The sequence below is a fragment of the Lithobates pipiens genome, unplaced genomic scaffold (genome assembly GCF_037356315.1).
Source record: "Lithobates pipiens isolate NorthernLeopardFrog02 unplaced genomic scaffold, aLitPip1_a1.2 Scaffold_16, whole genome shotgun sequence".
NCBI lineage: Eukaryota > Metazoa > Chordata > Amphibia > Anura > Ranidae > Lithobates > Lithobates pipiens.
This window is the reverse complement of record NW_027507748.1, coordinates 601660850-601679927: the sequence shown is the minus strand read 5'-3', so window position 1 is coordinate 601679927 and position 19078 is coordinate 601660850. Positions and strand designations below refer to the sequence as shown.

The 19078-nt window shown below is 41.7% G+C and overlaps 1 protein-coding gene across 1 annotated transcript in view; it reads left to right on the top strand.

Moving 5' to 3' along the window:
• Positions 1-18559, top strand: part of CPAP (centrosome assembly and centriole elongation protein) — a 95894-nt gene extending 77335 nt beyond the window's left edge. Inside the window, exons 14-17 of the mRNA XM_077483980.1 lie at positions 1928-2068; positions 2158-2242; positions 4389-4509; positions 18185-18559. Of these exons, the coding sequence (XP_077340106.1) occupies positions 1928-2068; positions 2158-2242; positions 4389-4509; positions 18185-18377 (540 nt within the window). The 3' untranslated portion in view covers positions 18378-18559. The remainder of the gene's footprint in view (positions 1-1927; positions 2069-2157; positions 2243-4388; positions 4510-18184) is intronic.
• The last annotated feature ends 519 nt before the right edge of the window (positions 18560-19078 follow it).

Genomic DNA, 19078 nt, shown 5'->3' with positions numbered 1-19078 from the left:
CTGGGTATGTCAGAGTATCGCAGGGTATGGCTTGGTATCGAGGGATGGCTGTCACAAAGCAGCGCTGTAGGCACTACAGATCCAGCCCACAGCGCTGCTTCCATCCAATCTCTCCCCTCCACTGTACAGAGAGGGGAGAGAGGAACCGACACCGGTTTGTTTACAAGTGTTCGCTCTGTGATTTAACAGAGCGATCACATTGTACACAGCCTGGGTGTAGAAAGATGGCCGCCGCTTCGGAGCTAGGCGGAAGCCGTTGCCTTTCCTAAGGCCAAGACCGCGGAGTGCTCTGCGGCATGTGCCGATCCGAGCGGGGTGACCCGTTCGGATCACAGATCAGTGACGATCCGTTGCACCCCTAGTCAAAGTACATGTTGGCATTCATGTTTCCCTCAATGAACTGTAGCTCCCCAGTGCCGGCAGCACTCATGGAGCCCCAGACCTTGACACTCCCACCACCAGGCTTGACTGTAGACAAGACACACTTGTCTTTGTACTCACCTGATTGCCGCCACACATGCTTGACATTATCTGAACCAAATAAGTTTATCTTGGTCTCATCAGACCACAGGACATGGTTCCGGTAATCCATGTCCTTAGTCTGCCTGTCTTCAGCAAACTGTTTGCAGTCTTTCTTGTGTGTCCTCTTTAGAAGAAGCTTCCTTCTGGGACAACAGCCAGGCCAGGTTTTATGTATTACCTTGGGGAGATGCAGACTAGAATACTGCAATCACTGAGCAGCAAATTATATCACCTGTGATGTATTTCAGTTATATTGCAAACCTGGTCTGTTAGTGGGCCCTGAGGACAGGGTTGATGACCACTGGTCTAGGCTATCTTTATGTAGAGCAACAATTCTTTTTTTTTTTCAGATCTTCAGAGTTCTTTGCCATGAGGTGCCATGTTGAACTTCCAGTGACCAGTATGAGATAGTGAGAGTGATAACACCAAATTTAACACACCCGCTCCCCATTCACACCTGATACCTTGTAACACTGAGTCACAGGACACTGGGGAGGGAAAATGGCTAACTGGGCACAATTTAGACATTTTGACTTGGGGGTGTACTGACTTTTGTTGCCAGCAGTTTAGACATTTGATGGCTGTGTGTTGAGTTATTTTTAAGGGGCAACAAATTTACACTGTTATACAAGCTGTACACTCACTACTTTACATTGTAGCAGTGTAAATTCTTCAGTGTTGTCACATGAAAAGATATAATAAAATATTTACAAAAATGTGAGTTGTACTCCCTCTTGTGAGATACTGTATGCGTGAATATATGAAGACCGTAAAAACTGACTGTAAAAACAAATGTGAAAAAAATCTATTTAAAAACATCAACACATTCTAGTTTCCAATTAAGGCTGATGAAACAAACAGCTGGAAAGGACCTGTCCTACTAAAGATGATTTTCTATAGTCCCCTTGTATAATGCTGTTTGTTGAGACCCTGCATGTAATGAAAAGTCTTGCTGAACATTTGTCTCATATTTAATATGCAAAACCCAACTCCTTTTTTTTTTTTATATAAACTATTTGCTGTTGGCTACCAACAGTTGAAGGATGCTATGACACTGTAGAGGTGAACTCTTTTTGAATTTGTCATTTTTGCAGCCAGAAGAGTATAGTGGCAACATAGGCTTAATCTGCTGTGACCTAGCAGTAATAATGTGGTATTGATTTACAGGCCACAGGCCTGTTGACACATTAAATGGATTCAGGTGGGCAGTTCAAGTAAGGCATTCAAGATCTGCTGTAGCTGCAAAGTCCACTGATATGTAAGTGTATGTTAGGGAAATCTGCTGTAAGTGAAATAGCAACTCATAAGATTTTGAATATTTGGTCACCTGTCCAGGACCTTTCCATGCTCCCATCAATTAGGTTAGATTTATTGCGGTTACAGATGTTAATTTCTTTCACTGTAGGTAGAGAGAATTTTAAAAAATGGCTGCCATGTTATATTATTTACAAATGGGACACAGAAGGAAGTGAGCGCTGACGGAAAGTCCACAACTGTGACTTTTTTTAATGGAGATGTCAAGAAAGTGATGGCAGATCAGAGAGTGGTAGGTACTTGTCTTAAAAATTATATTTTGTTATGGATTTGTTTTGGTAGTATTCTTATTTTAATTTTTTTTTTTTTTTTTGCTTTCAGATTTATTACTATGCTGATGCCCAGACTACACACACAACATATCCTGATGGAATTGAAATACTTCAGTTTTCTAATGGACAAATAGGTGAGTGAGTGTTTTTTACAAGGCTCCTAGCCTGTTCATTTATAAGGTCTATTTAGGGTTAATCACCAAGAATAACGCATATACATTTTGGTACTTGTTTTTAAAGTGTAGTATTTGCTGCTGGGAGTCTGCTAGATTTTTTACTGTAGTTAAAATACAAGTCGGCAACATTCACCACATTCAAATTATGGCAAATATTGCAGCTGTCTGCCCTAATCTGTTTTTAACATTTGCTAATGGAAAATCATTACTTGCTGTGCAACCAGTTCTGGACCTCAGATACTTAAATTCTTTTCCACATTTTCTGGATGGACTCGTGAGATCTTTTACAGCCTCTCTGCATCAAGGGAACTTTCATTGCCACAGTGGAATTGTAAAATCTGGAATTCCAAGTCCACAGTATTCCATCCCCAATAGAAATGTCACTCTCCAGCCTCAGGTTTGTGCATTCCAGTCTGGGAGCTATGCAACTTTCTGTTTCTGCATTGGATGGGAATCTTGGGATCTGATGATGGTCCCCTTGATTGGTTTCCAACATCAAGGAACATATTTCTCCCTGCATTTTGAAAAATTCTGATGAGAGAGACCAGCTCATCAGGTTGGGGGTAGTCCTGGACTCTCTGTTGTTGCAGTGAATCTTCTGGTCATTTGGCTATCTGTCCATTGTTGGACCGATTGATTAGGTCATCTGATTCACATCCATTTAAACACCACAGCAGTGGCATACCTCAGTCAGCAGAGAGGAACAAGAAGTCTCTGTGCACCAAAAAAGTAGTAGAGTGAGTCCTGTCTTGCAAAGAACATGTTCCAGTACATAAAGTATAACAAAAGTAAGGCTCTATTACTCAGTATAGTCCCCTTCGGGTACTCACGGAATAGTTGTGGATTAAGGGCGTTCAGCATGTCTGCTATGGAGTCGCTGTAACTTAAGCTGGCCAAAGATGAATCAGTTGACTACTCATGGATCCATCAATCCAAAAAGTGGAAAAGCCTCAGTCCAAAACAAGTAAAATCAAGGAATACAGTGTAGTCCGGGGGGGGGGGGGGGGGGGGGCAGCAGGCAAGGTTTAATGGAGCCATGGCTCCCATATTTTGAGAAATCCTTCTCTAAAAGTATTAGAAATGTTTTCATTGATCAACAGCGTGGTCATGCAGTCTTTGACTGCTTGCATGGGAACAGAGTTTCCTCCAAGCTTTGGCTATAGTCTGCACTCTGCAGTAGAATAAAGTTTGTAATAGAGCAAACATTCTGGACCAAAACACTGTTATTTTCAGACAGGTTATTGCTATAACAAGAAGGCTAAGGAGCCCATTTTAAAAATTAGTATTGGGCAGTGGCAGGTTCCCTTTAGGGAGCTATTTGGAATCCTCGCGCCTTGCCTGCAGTTCCCCAAGAAGGGGTTCTCTGTTCCACAACACTCCTTACCAAGCTGGGATGTGTGAACCTGGAAGTGCTTGATACTTTTGAGTTCTATCGCTAAACAGGAAATTTTGGTAATAAATGTTTAATGGTCCCCTCCCACATGCCATCCTGGAGCCATTTCCTTGGTCCCTGACTCCCAGAACGTAGGTGAGCTTGGAAACAATGGCAGGGGATGCAGTTCTGGAGTTTGTAGAAATGATCAGGCAGCTTTTATAGCTGCCCTGATCAGTTGTACAAGAACAAGCACAGCTGGCTGACTGATTTTAAAAAGAAGTGAACAGTGAAGGTTTTTTTTTTTTTTTTTTTTTTTTATAGCAGATACTTGTAGAGCACATGGAACATGCTAATGCACTTCCTGTCAGCTTTCATGGTTACTGCTTTTGGACTCTACACAATACCATAGATTAATGGGCATCACAGCGATGGGGTCAACACTAGCATGGGTTGGTGAAGGACTTTGGGTCAGAACAGCAACCACAAGAGCTGCGTGTTACAGAACCGCTTGGGTTTCAGGGTTCTGTACAGTCTCTAGGGGGGCCGTAGATGAAATGTAGTCATCTGTAATTGCCTATTATTTAGGGTTGGGTGTTTTTTTTTTTTTTTCCATTGCACTGGTTTGCTTGAAGTTCACGGTTTCTATATATAAGAATTTGATTGCCATGGTATGATCAAAGAAGGTAGTTCTGATGAGTTTAAAGTCCTTTTTTGTTGTTTTTCTTTTAGAAAAACATTTTCCAGATGGAAAGAAAGAGATAACATTTCCTGACCAGACCATAAAAAACCTCTATCCTGATGGAAAGGAAGAGAGCATATTTCCTGATGGAACAATTATAACTTCTCAGCTGTAAGTACTACTTCATCAGTACACCTTGCACATCTCGCATCACATCCAGAAGTACTTAGAAACATCTCACGCATCGATCACTTAGCATTCATAAGTACCCCTCGCATATTGATCACTTCTCATGCATAAGTACGTTGTACTCCTCACATATTTTTCACTTCTCGTCCGTAAATACTTTTCACATTGATCACTATTCATCCATAAGTGCTCCTCACACATTTAACTTGTCATCCATAAGTACTCGCAAACATCTCACTTCTCATTCAGAACTACTCCTCACACATTTCTCACCTAAAAGTACTCACAGCTATCTTATTTATTATCCATAAGTACTCTCACATATCTCACTTGTCATAAAAATGTATAAGTAACCTCACACATCTCACAACCATAGGTATGTTGCACATTGATTACTTATCCATAAGTATCTCTCACACATTACTCACTTCTCATCCATAAGTACTCCTCACATATACCTCACATTTCATTGAAGTGATACTAAAGTCTCTTATTTAAAAAAACAAAAAAAAACAAACATGTTATACTTACCTGCTCTGTGTAGTGATTTGCACAGAGCAGCCCAAATCCTCCTTTTTGATCCCTCCCTCCTGTTGAGTACCCCCACAGAAAACAGCTTGCGATGGAGGCACCTGAGCCAAGCCACAGCTCCCTGTGTCCATACAGACAGAGTTGTGGCCCGACCCTGCCCCCTCCCACTCCTCATTGGCTCACTGACTTTGACAGCAGCGGGAGCTAATGGCACTTTGCTGCTGTCTCAGCCAATAAGGAGGGAGAATTCTGGACAGCCAAGTCTGTCTTGCAACATCACTGGATGGAGATGGGCTCAGGTAAGTATTGGGGTGGGCTGTTGCACACAGAAGGTTTTTTGTTTTTTGTTTTTTTTTATATTAATGGATAGAATCAATTAAGATGGAAAAAAAAACCTTTTGCCTTTACAACCACTTCAAGTTCTCCTCATGCATATCTAACTTTGCACCTATGAGTACCCCTTACTCTCTATGCATATCTCACTTCTCATCACTCCTCATCCACAAGTACTGCTTACACTTATCTTGCTTATCATGGAAAAACTACTCACTTTTCATCAATACTCATTTTATAAATACACCTTGCATGGGTTATACTAGACCCATGAGAACATGTGATGTGTAAATCAAGCGCCCTTTGATATCCAAAATGTTACTTCAATTTACAAAGCAGGTGTGTGATGTAAATATTCCTGCGTACCACTTTGAACAGAAAACACAACTTTCCTGTAAATAGAAATAGTAACCATCTTCCTAAAGTGCCATTGGATTTAAAGGGATGAAGTGGAGAGCTGTGCAGGAAGCTCCAAGAGTTCCCTGAATATTACTAGGGCATGTATATGAAATGGTGTCCATGCCTTTCATTTGTAGGAAGGTCTGAAAATCATAAATGTTGTTTTATGATGTCCTATTACATTTTAAGTAAGTGGTGTGGCTTTGAGGAACTCATGATTTATGCCAGTATTATAGTACATCTCCTTTGAAGTTGTTGACATGAACTGTCATGCAGTCATTAAAGAGGTTGTAAACCCTCCCTGTATACGTTGTACCTATAGCCTAGAATAGGCATACCTATAGGCACTGTAAACCTCTCCTAAACGTGTGCCGTTTTTACTGTATACTGTGCCAATGATGTCATCGGCACAAGCGCTGTGAAGAAATGGCCACCCGTGCCGTTTTTTCAGGAGCAAGTGCTGTGACTGGTGGCTCCAGCGTGCATGCACGGGGATGATGTCGCACGGCTCCGGCCAGTCTTGTATAGCTGTAGTTTCATGCATAGGGTCATTCTATTTATATTAAAAACTGCCTTTTTATTTTTGTCTATTCTTTGTATTTCTGGGTAACTTCACAACTTGTTTAAAGGAATTCTGTACTGAGAAGTACAGTACAGAGGCTGTCATTGCCTCCAATTATGAAGATTCCACTTGGCTGAAACAAATGGTTTTAGTGCTGAAGCGGTCACATTTGTATTGGAGACATTATTTCAGTCAGAAACGGCGCATCTTATAGATATACATGGACAGCTTTTAAAGTAATCTTTATTTACATTTACAAATGTGATTTACCATACATTAACGGAAGACAAACATAGGAAATAAATAATGAGAAAAAGTCCATGTGGGGAACAATCGTAGTGCACTTGGCACAGGAGTCGGTGTGCCTTTCGGCTGCTTTGAACAAAGAGCAGAAGAGTATAATAGTAAGGGGAGAGGGAGGAAGGAAAGATACAAGGGAAAAGGTAAGAATAACAAAGTGCACTCCATCATTAACCACTTCCCGACTGGTGTACGACGATGTACGTCGGCAGAATGGCACGGACAGGCAAATTGGCGTACAGGTATGTCCATTTGTAATTGGGGCGCGCAGGCGCCGGTCAGGACCTCCGTGAGTCCAATACGGACTCGATCGCCACAGGGATACCCGTGATCGCCTCACGGGGAGGCTGAACGGGGAGATGCTGTTTACATCGTTCTGCCTAGTGACAAGTGTCAATGCATTTTTTTTTTTTTTAATTGACGCTCTATTTTGTTTATAGCGCAAAAAATAAAAACCACAGGGGTGATCAAATACCACCCAAAGAAAGCTCTATTTGTGGGGGGAAAAAAAGACGTCCATTTTGTTTAGGAGCCACGTCGCACAATCACTCAATTGTCAGTTAAAGCAACGCAGTGCCAAATCACAAAAAGTGGTCTGGTCTTAAGCCGGCAAAATGGTCCGGTCTGAAAGTGGTTAAAGAACCCCCAACTGTCTATTGAGAAACAATAAAGATCAGGACGGCACTGAGCTAATAGTCATCAAGCAAATAAATTGTAGTCACATGTGATAAACAATGAAACTAACATATCAACATATACAACTATGCAGAAGAATAATCTCTTCTGAGGATGAGATACAGGTCAATAAACCAATTGCAACTGAGGGGGCTATCATGGGTTCTCGTTAGGAGACCTTGACTGTGCCCTTCCTGATCTCTAAATGGAGCCATCAATCAACCTCCCATTCAGAGATCCTGTGTCATTCATAGAGACTGTAATATGGCTTTTATGAATGGCACAGCAGGGCAAAAATGACAGGTATATTAAGTTCTCTCGATGAAAGCTCCTGACAGCCCCTTATTTGCAGTAACCCCTGCTGCACCAGAAGGTGGGGAGAAACAGAGGGTAGGAAAGATGAAAATTTCTCCCAAACCAAAAGAATCGGCACAAGGGAATGCATCCTACTATATCTAAGTTTTATATCCCTTGTGTTGATTTTTATATTTGTGGGAAGCCTTCTGTCTCATGTTTCACATGAATGTTACTGAAGTGCTGGACTGCAGAACACTTGTACAAGAATAATTTAATCGTCATGGCCTTTATGGTACAAATGTCTTTTCAGACCAACTCATGATTGTATTATTAAGAATGTTAGAGAAATCAAGGACACACATCTTCCTCAGTGGAAAAAGTCTTAGGAAAAGAATGTTAAAGTAATTTATTTTTCACTGAATATTAAGAAATGCCACCAGGGGTAGTTGATTGTGAATATCGGTTTGCTTCCTAGGGGATCAGGAAGGATTTTTCCCCTCCACTGGAGCAAACTGCATCATGCTTTTCTTGCTTTCCTGTGGATCAACTGTTAATGCAGTATTGTGTATATCAAGTTTATTTTATTGTGTTTTTTTTGGTTGAACTAGATGGGTATGTGGTTTTCTTTAAACATATGTGACTACCCAAGTTTGGCTCCCTGTCAAATGTCAACAACCTTGCGTTTCATTCCCTAACTCCTTTAGTTTCTCACCTCTAACCCCCCTGTGTCACCACACGTTAGCTATATTGAGTGCTTCTTGATCAAAAGCCTCATTGCCCTAGTTCCTGTTGCAAACCAGTTTCATGGGTTTACTCTGTTATCTAATGTTTTCTGCACCACCAGTTTGTGGTCCTGACCTTTTGCCTTCTCCTCTGGACCTTGGGTGTTCATCAGGGTGTTAGCCTTAAGATTACTCAACAATTGTGGGATATTTAAATATTTATGCTGAGGGAACAGTTGGTGCAATCACTGTGAGACATGGCTTTGACTATCTAGAAGTTACACTGGATCAGCTAGATCCTGAAACATCAGAAATAGTCACTGGAATCAATTCATAATTTTTTCAGTACATGGGTCTAGTTGTGGACACCGTGCAGTCCAGAGTGTTCTTTCCACCGGAAAACTTTTAGAGAGACTAGTCGCCAGATTATCTGAAATCTTGCTTTGGCAAGAGGGTACATCAGATCATAACCTGTGCAGAACTTCATATTGACAGGCAAACTTCTTCAGCTGGTAGTGGCTGGATCTGGGGGAGGGGCGAGTGGTCACTACACCCAGAAATGTTTAAGGACTTGTATGACAGATCAAGGATGCTGAACTTGGACCTCCCGGTTCAACAAGAAACTGGCCCACTGGCAAAAAAATGGCCCAGTCAAATATGGTATGCTACCTCGTCAGACTGCTAGCAGATGGGCTTTGCCAGATTGAATGGATCTTTTGTCCCAAGGACATATTTATGTTCCTGGTTTAACGGTCGCTGATTTTAACCATACTTGTGTTGTGTTGTCATGCAACGCTGTACCCAAACAAAATGTATATATGTTTACACAAATCAAGCTTTCTTTTGGTAGTATTTGATCACCACTAGGTTTTTATTTTATTTTTTTTAAACGCAAAGACCAAACATTTTGGCAAAAGTGCTTTTTTTTTTTTTTTACTTTCTGCTATAAAACCCATCCAGCAATAATAATAAGAAAAAAAACTCAAACTTCTTCATAAGTTTAGGCCAAAATATATTGTGTTTTACATGTCTGGTAAAAAAAAAAAAAATCCCAATAAGTGTATTTTGATTGGTTTGCGTGAAAGTTATTGCGTCAGGGCGCAGGCAAGAAATCTCCTGGATCGGTCATGTCTGCTCCTCGGAGGCACACAGCGCCACTTGACAGCACCTGCCAGGCCGCTACACAAGAACTTATCGCCCCGATCAGCCTCAAGGGATGTCCCAGTTGTGGAACCATGGTCTCGGGCGGCTCCAAGCAGAAAACTAAGTCCAGAAATATCCAGGAAATTCTAGCGTTGGCCTCCTCCATGATGGCACAGCCGCCTCGCACACAGGCCCGGCTCACCTCAGTTCCTAAACTGAAGCTGCCGCTGAGAGAGGAGGGTGAGTCAGATGTAGACCTCATGGCCACTCCACTGTCACCCTCAACCTGATACAGAATAGCATGATCTGCGCAGGCAGTTGGAAGGCATGTGATAGAAAGCTCTTAAACAAACCTCAGATCAAAGAACAGAATGCCTTTCTAAAGAGATCAGGGAGCTGGGCCAACACACCTCTGACCTTGAACAGAGGGTGGACGACCTTGAAGCCCTCCGCAGCAACCATGTGGATGAGCTTGTAGCCCTCCATGAGGAAAATCAAATCCTACAGTCTCAGCTGGAGGACTACGAAAATAGAGCCAGGTGATCCAATATACACATTCACGGGATCCCTGAATCGGTGATAGATCTCCAATCTAAGATCACTACTTTTGTTTCAGAAGTTATCCCCCTCCATCCCTATTGAACACCTTGAAATGGACAAGATTCACAGAGCCCATGCAAACCAGATGGCCCCTCCTAATGGCGAAGGGCTTCAAGATCCACTTTTACTGTACCAAGGAGCAACTTCTCACGGCTGCACTCCACCGCGACACACTCCTGTTTCAAGGCTACGAATACCAGATGTTTGATGACCTCTCCCAGACAGCCATCTCCAAGTGGCGAACGCTCAAGCCATACCTCCAGATCCTACACCAGCATCCCATCATATCACCTACACCCATGATTCCCTTTCTCCCTGTGCTTCTCCTACCAAGGCCACAAGAATACCTGAAGATCTCCAAACCCACTTTCAGGACCTGCATCTGACCTCTCCATTGGCTGACCAACGTCGTTGCTCTGCCTCCTGTTCTTCACAAAAGGCCTTAGCCTCCACCCATGGATCCCCCAAGTGTGGTAGATTCGCTTCTCCACCTTTGGCTCAATCGGACTCAATGGATTGAGGTCAACATATTTCTACCCAGCTCTTTCTCGCATACATGGCAGTTTTGTGAATACTACGCACGTGCCGTTGCTTCAGTTAGACTGTGCCGTTACTGGCTGCTCCTGCATGTATGTGAGGGAGTGACGTCATCGCATATCTGACCAATCACCATGCTGGAACCCATGATACCCGGAAGTAACTCCGGGAACAATGTCACCGGCCAGAGCGGTGAATGAGGACCGCTGCAGGGGCTTCAATCTAAGGTAAGTAATACATAATGAGCTAGTATGCTGTGCATACTAGCTCATTATGCCTTTGTCTTGCAGGTGTTTATTTTTTTTATTTATCTTGGGTTTACAACCACTTTAAAGCCCTGAAAACCAACAAACATCTGGGTCCAGATGAGTTTACGGCCACCTATTCTAAGCTTTTTTTTTTTTTTTTATCTTTTTTTTTTTTTTGGATCTTTTTGCCCCCCCTACTGAACAATAATCTCTTGAAAGACAAAAGAAAATAAAACCGCGCTGAAACCCTCAAAAAAAGGAAACAATTCCTCTTTCTTACTTTATCATGCAAGAGGAAAAAAAAAAAATATATCAGGCAAGGAAAAAAATATATACATAATTTTTCTCAAATTAATATCCCCAAAAAAATTATTCTTAGAAATACAGTGGTGTGAAAAAGTGTTTGCCCCCTTCCTCATTTCCTGTTCCTTTGCATGTTTGTCACACTTAAGTGTTTCGGAACATCAAACCAATTTAAACAATAGTCAAGGACAACACAAGTAAACACAAAATGCAATTTGTAAATGAAGGTGTTTATTATTAAAGGTGAAAAAAAAATCCAAACCATCATGGCCCTGTGTGAAAAAGTGATTGCCCCCCTTGTTAAAACATACTATAACTGTGGTTGTCCACACCTGAGTTCAATTTCTATAGCCACACCCAGGCCTGATTATTGCCACACCTGTTCACAATCAAGGCATCACTTAAATAGGAGCTGCTTGACACAGTAAGGTCCACCAGAAGATCCTTAAAAGCTACACATCATGCCGATACCCAAAGAAATTCAGGAACAATTGAGAAAGAAAGTAATTAAGATCTATCAGTCTGGAAAGGGTTATAAAGCCATTTCCAAAGCTTTGGGAATCCAGCGAACCACAGTGAGAGCCATTATCCACAAATGGCGAAGACATGGAACAGTGGTGAACCTTCCCAGGAGTGGCCGGCCGCCCAAAATTACCCCAAGAGCGCAGCGACGACTCATCCAAGAGGTCACAAAAGACCCCACAACAACGTCCAAGGAACTGCAGGCCTCACTTGCCTCAGTTAAGGTCAGCGTTCATGCCTCCACAATCAGGAAAAGACTGGGCAAAAATGGCCTGCATGGCAGAGTTCCAAGGAGAAAACCCCTGCTGAGCAAAAAGAACATCAAAGCTCGTCTCAATTTCTCCACAACACATCTTGATGATCCCCAAGACTTTTGGGACAACATTCTGTGGACCGATGAGACAAAAGTGGAACTCTTTGGAAGGTGTGTGTCCAAGTATATCTGGCGTAGAAGTAACACTGCATTTCATAAAAAGAACATTATACCAACAGTAAAATATGGTGGTGGTAGTGTGATGGTCTGGGGCTGTTTTGCTGCTTCAGGACCTGGAAGACTTGCCGTGATGAAAGGAACTATGAATTCTGTTGTCTACCAAGAGATCCTGAAGGAGAATGTCCGACCATCTGTTCGTGTACTCAAGCTGAAACGAACTTGGGTTCTGCAGCAGGACAATGATCCTAAGCACACCAGCAAGTCCACCACCGAATGGCTGAAGAAAAACAAAATGAAGACTTTGGAGTGGCCTAGCCAAAGTCCTGACCTGAATCCTATTGAGATGTTGTGGTATGACCTTAAAAAGGCCGTTCATGCTCGAAAACCCTCTAAAGTAACTGAATTAGGACAATTCTGCAAAGATGAGTGGGCCAAAATTCCTCCAGGACGCTGTAAAAGCCTCATTGCACGTTGTCGCAAACGCTTGTTTGCAGTTGTTGCTGCTAAGGGTGGCCCAACCAGTTATTAGGTTTAGGGGGCAATCACTTTTTCACACAGGGCCATGATGGTTTGGATTTTTTTTCACCTTTAATAATAAACACCTTCATTTACAAATTGCATTTTATGTTTACTTGTGTTGTCCTTGACTATTGTTTAAATTGGTTTGATGTTCCGAAACACTTAAGTGTGACAAACCTGCAAAGGAACAGGAAATGAGGAAAGGGGCAAACACTTTTTCACACCACTGTAAATACAAATAGTCCAAAATTACAAATGAATGTTACACAGAATATAAGGCTGCTGCTCCACAGTGGGATACACACACATAAACATAGAAAATGAACAAAAGAGCTGCGCCAAATAATATAAATAAAAAAAAACAATTATAAAGAAAAAGTCCATGAAAACTTTGTTATCCAAGAAAAGGAAGACAGTCGCACCACAGTGATTCCACACTTCCTTATCGCTATAGTGTCCCACCACCGACAAAACAGTGCGCTTACCAGATGGTAAAAGCACTAGGAGCGTTTAGAGTACCCAGCCACCGGCAGCTCCTCGCTTCCACCGAGCTCCACATTTTCACAAGTAACCTTAATACCTTGGAATGTCTACTTAAGTAGACATTCCAAGGTATTATGGTTACTTATGAAAATGTGGAGCGGCTACAGTGTATTGGATCGTTCGTTCCTGAGGGATTAAGGATAAAGTGTTCGGTGGAAGCGAGGAGCTGCTGGTGGCTGGGTACTCTAAACACTCCTAGTGCTTTTACCATCTGGTAAGCGCACTGTTTTGTCGGTGGTGGGACACTATAGCGATAAGGAAGTAAGGAATCACTGTGGTGCGCCTGTCTTCCTTTTCTTGGATAACAAAGTTTTCATGGACTTTTTCTTTATAATTGTTTTTTTTTATTTATATTATTTGGCGCAGCTCTTTTGTTCATTTTCAATCTCTTGAAAGGGCCACTCTTTCCATATAGACTCCCTCACGGTCATTATCTCCATGATACCCAAACCCCACTCTGACTCCTCCTGGGCCAATTACTGCCCTATCTCCCTCCTCAACGTGGACATTAAGCTCCTGGCTAAAATCATTTCCTCTCGTCTGAACCAGCTCATCGAGTCCATTATCCATAAAGATCAGGTACGATTCACCCCCTTGAGGCAAGCTGGAGATAATATCCATTGAACAATCCTACTAGCCCACACAGGCTACATGCTTGATATCGCTAGACATCAAAAAGGCCTTTTACACCCTCTCTGGGTCTTATCTCCAATTTATACTGTGAACATTGGGTTTTGGGCAACATTTCCTCACCTGGATTTCCTCCCTGTACACCTCACCCTCAGCCTACCTCAAATATGCTGGTTATAAATCCCATCCCTACCACAAGACAGCATTTGCCGGCACTAAACTCAAATCACCCTTAAGTCATGCCTTTACGCTGTCTTATAATGGGTGTTGTAACAATATTGTACAGTCCAAAGGGTGCATGTTCTGTCCTGCCCCCTGTACCTGGGGGATGACTTACATTTTTCTTTTTAATGTGTAAGCAATCTTAACTTTGTTTCTTTCCTCAGTCAAATCTTTGAACAAGGAATTTTATTGTGCCAACAAATGATGGGAAATATGGTGGATTTTTTTTTATACTACTAATGGCGGCAATCAGCAAATTATAGTTGGACTATGATATTGTGGTGGGCTATCTGACACTTGGGGAGAACTGAGTGACATCACCAGTGACACTAGTAAATTGATCTGTGCTACTATTATCCACTTGCCCTCTGTATAACTTGGATATGCAGTGGCACAGATGCACCAGAAAACATACCTAGTACGTAATCCAACACTTTCAGGTCTGGGGCACATATGTGCATCACCATCACAGCAGCCTGTACCTGCTGTGATTCGACACACCGGGAGCTGATAGGCAGGTACTGTGGACTCTGTACTGAAGGACTGGCAGATGCTGGCAGACACCGAGGGAGAACTGTAGTCTGCTTATGTAAACAAGGCAGATCACTGTTCTGTCCGTATAGAAGGCTTGGATCCTGTGTTCCTGCAAAGCAAGAACATGGATCCATGCCTTCCCCTAGGACAAGCACCTCCCCCACAGTGAGAAAACGCCAGCTAGGCACACAGTTAACCCTTTGATGGCCCCTGGTTTTAACCCCTTTCCAGCCAGTATCAGTAGAGTGACGGTGCATTTTTAAATTTTTTTTTTTAGCAGATCACTTTTAATTAATGTCACGGGTCGCCAAAAAAGTGTCAGTGTCCAATTTGTCTGCCGCAATATCGCAGTCCTGCTATAAGTCGCTGATCGCCACCATTACCAGTAAAAATAGACAAAAATATCCCATAGTTTGTATACGCTATAAATTTTGCGCAAACCAATCAATATACGCTTATTGTTTTGTTTTAACCAAAAATATTTAGCAGAATACATTTTGGCCTAAATTAAGAATTTTTTTTTTTTTTGGATATGTTTTATAGCGGAAAGTAAATAAAAAAAAAAAATCCCCAAATTTCAGTTTTTTGTTTTATAGCGCAAAAAATCAAAACCGCAGAGGGTCAAATACCACCAAAAAAAAGCTCTATTTAAAGGGGAAAAAAAGACGCATTTTATTTGGGTACAGCGTCGCACAACCACGCAATTGTTAGTTAAAGTAACGCAGTGCTGGATTGCAAAAAATGGCCTGGTCATAAAGTGGGGTAAATCTTCTGGATGGCAAGTGGTTATACACTGTCACTTTACTAATGATACTGGCTGGGAAGAGGTTAACACTGTGTGTACTGTTTTTTTTTTTTTTTTTTTTTTTTCACTGAGAAGTGCTGGTGTTTACTCACTATTTTTTTTTTTTTTTTTTTTTACCAACACATAGCTCTCTTCTGTCATTCGCTTTGTAGATTCCTGTCATAAAGCCATTGACTGGGACCCACTGGTCAGCAACGACTGCACAGCTGGGGCGGTGGGTGCTGCACCCCCTATCTGGTAGAATTTTAATTGGTTATACTGGAATGATGTCTGCAGCTTAATAAAAAGTACCTGTTACTGCCTATTGCCATCATGAGATATTTATATTTAAAGTGACAGTGTAAAAATAATAAAAAACATTAAACTAAACAAATAAAGTAGTAACCTGTAAAGGCTTTTAACTACTTGCTTACTGGGAACATTCACCCCCTTCCTGCCCAGGCCAATTTTCAGCTTTCAATGTCACTTTGAATAATTGCGCAGTCATGCAACACTGTACCCAAATAATTTTTTTTTTTTGCATTTTCACACAATTAGAGCTTTCTTTTGGTGGTATTTAATCACCACTGGGTTCTTTATTTTTGCTAAACAAACCAAAAAAAATCTGAACATTTTGTAAAAAATACTTTGCAAAATTTTATAACAAATCTATAAAATAAATAACAGGTCATATTTCTCCTTCGCTGGGCGCTGATAGGCATCACTAATAGGTGACACAGATGATGAGGCACTGGTAGGTGCCACTGATTAGTGACACTGAGGGGACCCCCGGCTTTCTTCTTTATTTATTTATTTTTCTCACACTGTTTACTTCCATGATCAGATGTCATTGGCTGACCGTTGATCTCGTGGTAAAGGTCCGTTGTGATTGGACCTTTACCCCGATCTGTGATCAGCCAAGTTCTCAGAACTTGTCTGTCAGAGTGCACCAGGAATGTGGGCAGTGCGAGCACAGGAGGCTGTCCATGCATGCTCTCCCAGGATTTTAAGCCTGCACTGTACCCATCTTTTGGCTATAGCGTGGGCGCCAAGCTTTTAAAGTGTAATAAATGTATAAATAGTAAAATGGTCACTGTTGCACAGTTCATTTTTTTTTTTTTTAAACGTGACATGTTTGGTAGCTATTCACTTGGCATAAAATCATATTTTACAAAATAATTGGGCATTATATTCTTGTTCATTAAAATTGAAAAAGTATAATTTTTTTATTTTTGCAGAAAATGCCGTTTGAAAAACCACTGCACAAATACCGTGTGACATAAAAAATTGCAACACTCACCATTTTTATTTTCTAGGGCCTCTGCTTTAACCTCTTGGGACCCGCGCTATAGCCGAATGACGGCTACAGCGCGGATCTCCTTTTCCGGGACTACGTCTATTGACGTAGACCCGTGCACGAGCGGCCTGCGTGCCCCCTGAGGGGCGCTCTCTGTGATCGGCGATTCTATGAGACTCGCCTGATCCCCGATCAGAGCAAGGGGTCGATCCCGACCCCCTTATCACGTGATTAGCTGTTAGCCAATGACAGCTGATCATGTGATATAACGGAGCCGGTAACCGGCTATTATTCCTCCTCGCACTGACAGCGCGAGGAGAAAAAAAAAAGCCGATCACCGGCGGCCGTGATCGGGACATCAGTCCCGATCACGGCCAGCCCTGCCAGTGCCCACCTGCCAGTGCCCACCTGCCCCCTCATCAATAAAGATGATAAAATAAGTGCCCCCCGTCAGTGCCACCCAGCAGTGCCCATAGTGCCACCCAGCAGTGCCCACAAACTGCCTCAACAAAGGTGCTGCACCCCAGTGCCACATATCCATGCCCATCAGTGTCATCTATCAGTGCCCAGCAGTGCCACCTATCAGTGCCCATCAGTCCCATCTATCAGTGCCACCCATCTGTGCCCATCGGTGCCGCCTTATCTGTGCCCATCGGTGCCGCCTTATCTGTGCCCATCGGTGCCGCCTTATCTGTGCCTATTAGTGCCACCTTAACTATGCCTATCAGTGCAGCCTATCAGTGCCGCCTCATCAGCGCACTTCAATGAAGGAGAAAAATTACCTGTTTGCAAAATTTTATAACAAACTATTAAACATGATTTTTTTTATTTTATTTTTTTGTTTAGCAAAAAAATAAAACTCCCAGCTGTAATTAAATACCACCAAAAGAAAGCTTTTATTTGTGGGAAAAAATGATAAAAATTTCATTTGGGTACAGTGTTGTATGCCCACGCAATTGTCGTTCAAAGTGCATCAGCGCTGAAAATTGGTCTGGGACTGAGGGGGGTTTAAGTGCCCAGTAAGCAAGTGGTTAAAAAACAAAATAAAGAAAAACATGTTTTGGGGTTCTGAGTAAATTTTTTAGAAAAAAAATGCAGATTTTGTTTGGTCTCTGGGCCAGTTCACACCATAGAAACAGTCTGAATGTGTTTCTGCTTGCGTGGTTTTGATACATTTCTGGTGCATTTTTGATGTTTTACAGTGCTCCAGTACAGTAAAAATGCAGCATGTTCTACTTTTTCTTTTTTTTTTTTCTGGAACTGACCACACTGGTGTGAACTATGCCATTGGAAACCATATAACCTACTACCCACACGTTTCTGATGCAGAAAAAAAAACACTGGACTGCATGTAGTGTGAACTGGCCCTTAAAGTGGATAATCAGCAGCGAAGAACTAGTATTCAAGCAAATCTGTTGTCTGCATCCCAGGTTCACTTTAGCCAACATGCACAGTATTTTCTCACTATGATAGAATGTGAATTTAAAAAATTTTTTTTTTAACCAGTCATTATTGTTTTACAGCGATGGAAACAAAATAATAGAATTTGACAATGGTCAGCGAGAACTGCACACACCCCATTTTAAAAGGCGAGAATACCCAGATGGGACCATCAAGACTGTGTACACCAATGGCCAGCAAGAGACCAAATATGCATCTGGGAGAGTTCGGGTTAAAGACAAAGATGGCAATGTCATTATGGACACTAAAATGTAACAACATAAGATTACTGAAGGTGTATTTATTTATGAAATGTAATTATTGTGTGTATATATTTTTATTAAATGCAGATTGTGTAATGGTGTACTTATTGTATATATAAGTTGTAAATATATATTTTTTAATGAACCTGTATTTGAATAGATTTTACTAATGTAATAAACTATAAAAGTCATCTATCTGTGTGTGCTGTCAAAAATAAATAAAAAAAACTGTTGCAGTAGAACTGACCTCTTGCACATTGCCATGAAGCCAATTTGAAATATGTATACGGTGTAAACAATGCCTTTTTATTGTGGTGTCTGGGAGCCACAGCTGCACAGTATTTTTGCCCATAGGACTGCATTACAGAAAATGGGCACATGTAACTGCTAGCATCAGGTGTATTTGTGCATTGGTGTATTTTTCAAATGTTCTATTTTGGCATAAAGTACACTGTAGCTGTGGCTCCTGGGTATCTCCTCTCATGTTGCTGTACAATCAAACATGGGCTTTATAGTGTAAATGATTTTTTTTTTTTTAAGCTGATGAGCACAGTAACATTTGAGTGGTTGATTCAAGTTTTTAGTATATTTATGTATAAATCTAATATAGCGTTTATTGTCAGTAAAGTGCTTTACTCTGACTTCATGCAACCTCGAAGGACCCCCGATTGGCAAACTATCTCAGTTCCATTGTCTTATATACAATATCAGGCT